This window comes from Bos grunniens, chromosome X (genome assembly GCF_055505025.1).
Source record: "Bos grunniens cultivar Pamir isolate PY7600 chromosome X, Bosgru_T2T1.0, whole genome shotgun sequence".
Taxonomy (NCBI): Eukaryota; Metazoa; Chordata; class Mammalia; order Artiodactyla; family Bovidae; genus Bos; species Bos grunniens.
This window is the reverse complement of record NC_141194.1, coordinates 94,800,245-94,804,523: the sequence shown is the minus strand read 5'-3', so window position 1 is coordinate 94,804,523 and position 4,279 is coordinate 94,800,245. Positions and strand designations below refer to the sequence as shown.

At 45.2% G+C, this 4,279-nt stretch overlaps 1 protein-coding gene across 1 annotated transcript; it reads right to left on the bottom strand.

Moving 5' to 3' along the window:
• Positions 1-1,231: 1,231 nt before the first annotated feature.
• Positions 1,232-3,557, bottom strand: LOC147340941 (uncharacterized). Its single transcript, XM_086387149.1, has 2 exons — positions 3,014-3,557; positions 1,232-1,987 (listed from the first exon to the last, which is right to left on the bottom strand). Exons 1-2 carry the CDS (start codon positions 3,074-3,076, stop codon positions 1,232-1,234), a joined length of 819 nt encoding a protein of 272 aa, XP_086243275.1. The 5' UTR covers positions 3,077-3,557.
• Between the last annotated feature and the right edge of the window lie 722 nt (positions 3,558-4,279).

Here is a 4,279-nt window from a genome sequence, read left to right as displayed (position 1 = left end):
TTGTGCTCGACCCACAGATTTTCCATCAGCCCATACTCTAGGATTTACATTTTGTTCAACTAAAGGGAGAGAAAGGGAGGGCTCCATATTCATGAAAACAGAGGCATGGACCTTGCTCAGTATATCCCTTCCCAAAAGGGGTGAGGGAGATTCTGGCACGATCAGAAACTCGTGTGAAAACAGCACAGAATCCCAGTTGCAAGATAAAGAATAACTGAAATAATACCTTTTGGCTCGTCCAGACAATCCCATTATGGAAGCGGATCGGGAAGAAAGTGGGCCAGGGGCTTCAGTAAGCACAGAATAAGCTGCCCCAGTATCTAAAAGGAAATCGACGGATTGGCCCCCCACAACTATTAATACCCGGGGTTCCTCAGGTGTAATTAGGATGGGAGCTTGTGTGGGGACCCCCGGGCACCTTCAGTCCTGATTGTCTTGAGAGTCCGACCCGGGAGACCTACGCCTCTGGGGGCAGTCTCTCTTCCAGTGTGGTCCTTTGCAGACTGGACATGGAGGCGGGGGCAGCTTAGATGCCTGAGGGCAATCCCGCTTGAGGTGCCCCTCCTTTCCACAGTAGTAGCAAGCCCATCCCTTTTCACCTGGGCCCCTCTGGGCATTTTTCTCAGGCTGTTTAAGAACGTTTTTCATAGCCATGGCGAAGGCTTCCGCCTTTTCCTTTGTCTTTTTTTTTGCCTTTCTTTCTTTTCCTCATATTCCCTACCATAATAGACTGTCTGAGCCAGTTGTAACAGAGTATCTAAAGACTGATTTGGTCCATACACCTGTTTTAATAGCTTACGGCGGATATCTGGAGCCGACTGAGTGAGAAATCTATCCTTTAAGATCACTTTTCCCTCTTCACTTTCGGGATCAATCTCAGTGAATCTGCGAAGGCCTTCTCTCAGTCTATCTAGGAATTTACCAGGAGCTTCTTTTTCCTCCTGTTCTATATCTGCCAATTTGCCATAGTTTAAAGGCTTAGAACGCGCCTGCCTAAGTCCCTCAAGAATACATCTAACAAAATGACTCTGATCCCATCTTTCTTTAGCTGTGTTGTAGTCCCAGTCTGGTTCTATAGTTGGGACCGCCTGATTCCCAGTGGGGAGGGCCGCTATCTCGTTCTCCCTCTTCCCTACTGATTCATTACCAAGCCACTCATCTCCATAAGCAACCGCTTTTCCCAAAACTCGAGTCTTTGACTCAGGAGTCAGCGTTTGTCCCAAGATATACATCACATCCTTCCAAGTGAGGTCATAAAGCAAAGTAACACCTTTAAAGCTCTGATATATTTTTCTGGGTCCTCTAAATAGTCTCCCAGATCCTCCTTGATTCTTTGTATTTCTTGATAAGAAAAAGGCTTATTAACTCTCACAGACTGATTATTTCTCCCGGTGGGTGTTTCATAAAGAGGCAACAGCTTGTGTGGCTGTTCCTCAGTCTCTCTGGCTGCTCTGCGCATATGATCCCAGGGATAGATTGGAGAAACCTGTTTTTCCTCTTCTCTTTGTCTCCTGTCCTCCATCTCATCTCTTACTTCGATGGTCTGAGTTTCTACTGAAACCAGAGTAGTCTGAGGTCGTACTGAGACAGGAGTTGTTTGGACCTCCATGTGGGCAGTTTGAATCCCAGTTTGGAGTCCCAGGTACGGGGGCAAAGTACGAGGATAGGAGGGAGCTGAAGGTTTCACGCCCAAATCTATACCCTTAGGACATAAGTCTGGCATATTTCGCAGAGAGAAAAAGGGCAACACATATGCTGCTTCTACCCATTTCCCTTGTTCCTTACAGAACCGGTCTAATTGTAGAACAGTATTATACTTAAGAGACCCTCCAACTGGCCACTGTTCGCCGTCCTCCAATGAATACCGTGGCCATGCAGTATCACATAGGAAGACCAGGTGTGTCTTCTTTAAGCCCTGGGGATCAAATCTATCCCAGTTTTTCAGGATACAGTTCAAAGGAGTGAGGCTGGAATTGTTAGCTCCCATCTGTAAGAGAGAAAAAAAGCGACCAAGGCCATTTTTCTACCGGAGGCGTCCCTCCCTGCTCTAGATGGGGGTGTAGACAGACATTACACCAAAAGCTTTTCCTTCTTCGTCGGACTTAGTCTGTCCCTTACCAACGCAGGCGCCATACTCGTCCCTCCCGGTTCTACCACCGAGATGGGGTGGGGATATACCAGGGGTAGACTTGATAGCATCCCTACTTGATGTCCAGCTCTTCACCCTTAACCTTGCTTGCCTCTGATGTCACCCGGGGTGAATCAGAGTAACCTTCCGGAATGCCTCCCAAGCTAAGACCGCTGTAGGAAACATTTGTCACCTGAGTGCCTGTGCACGACCCTGAGTATTTCCTGACCACAATAAGACTGACATGAACATAAAACTGAGATGTTCTTTCCAAGCATCACCACACCAGTATAACAGCCTCCTTTGATCCACTAAGAGCTGGCGTTACCAAAGGAAAAAAAACCCATTGCAGTCCCAATCTGAGTAACCTTTAACCTCAGAGATGTTCTGGGAGCTAGAGCTCCATCTAGCTTACGAACTTTTGATTCCTAGCGAGGCTAGACACTTTCTTGACTACCAATCCAAGTTTGGGACCTAAGCCACAGTACACAGTAACAGTATAGATCACAAGTCCCTTGAAAGTCTATGATCCGATAGATTAGGTTAGTACTTCTAATTCCCAAGGAGTTATGAAATGGTCAAAGAGACCGAAAAGTTTGACCGAGAAAGGAGAGTTCGGTCCACACGCTTTGCCCATTTCTGGTCGGTTCCCGAAGGAGACATTGGGTGCCTCTTGGCATTGGCAGGTCGGTATAATGCCCCGACAGGTTTCTGCCATAAGCCCTATGAGATCACCGTGGAACCACAGAGCAGAGCTCCTTACTTGTTTCACGCAGGGCATGCCGTGAAACATTCATTCACACAAGCACACCGTAGAGTTAGTAAAGCACAGCAGAAAACGTGTTCGCTAAGAGAACAAAGAACTAACGCTCCAAGCATCCTTACCTTGTCCTGAAGGATCCCGGATGAGCCCCCAAGATGAAAGGTTGTTGAATCATGCAAATACATCGGGATTCTTGGCCCCCGGAGGAGAAGAATTCAATCCGGGGCCAGAGACGAGGCTTGATCACTCAGAGCTTTTGTGTAGTAAAGTTTTATTGAAGTATAAAGGAGATAGAGAAAGCTTCTGACATAGGCATCAGAAGGGGGCAGAAAGAGTACCCACTTGCTAGTGTTAATAATGAGGTTATATAATCCAAAGAATGTCTGGAGGTTGTAAAGACCTCCTCCGACCTACTCCCATAATTTACATTTTAAGATAACACTGTCCTCAGGCAAGATACATCCTTGTAAAGACCAGGTATACTCCCATAATTAACATTTTAAAATAACAGAAGGTTGAATCCAAAGACTGTCCTTAGGCAGGATACATTATTGGTATATAATCCTAAGGAATGTGGAGAAAGAAAAAAGTTTGTCCTTTTTTCCTCCTTGAGAATTCCAGACCCCTCTCTCTTTGGGGACCCCTAGACTTCCTATCAACCTGCCTAGGAACTTACTCTCTCATTTCAGGATTTGAAATAGCTCAACTGGATTTCCATCACCTCCATTAGCTTTGGTCGTAGTGATGTTTTCTAAGGCCCACTAGATTTCACATTCCAGGATGTCTGGCTCTAGGTGACTGATGACACTATCATGATTATCTTGGTCGTGAAGATCTTTTTTGTACAGTTCTTCTGTGTATTCTTGCCGCTTCTTCTTAATATCTTCTGCTTCTGTTAGGTCCGTACCATTTCTGTCCTTTATTGAGCCCATCTTTCAATGAAATGTTCCCTTGGTATCTCTAATTTTCTTGAAGAGATCTCTAGTCTTTCCCATTCTGTTGTTTTCCTCTATTTCTTTGCAGTGATCCCTGAGGAAGGCTTTCTTATCTCTCCTTGCTATTCTTTGGAACTCTGTATTCAGATGCTTATATCTTTCCTTTTCTCCTTTGCTTTTCACTTCTTTTCTTTTCACAGGTATTTGTACGGCCTCCTCAGACAGCCATTTTGCTTTTTTGGATTTCTTTTCCATGGGGATGGTCTCAATCCTTGTCTCCTGTACAATGTCACGAACCTCCATCCATAGTTCATCAGGCACTCTATCTATCAGATCTAGTCCCTTAAATCTATTTCTTACTTCCACTGTATAATCATAAGGGATTTGATTTAGGTCATACCTGAATGGTCTAATGGTTTTCCCTACTTTCTTGAATTTAAGTCTGAATTTGGC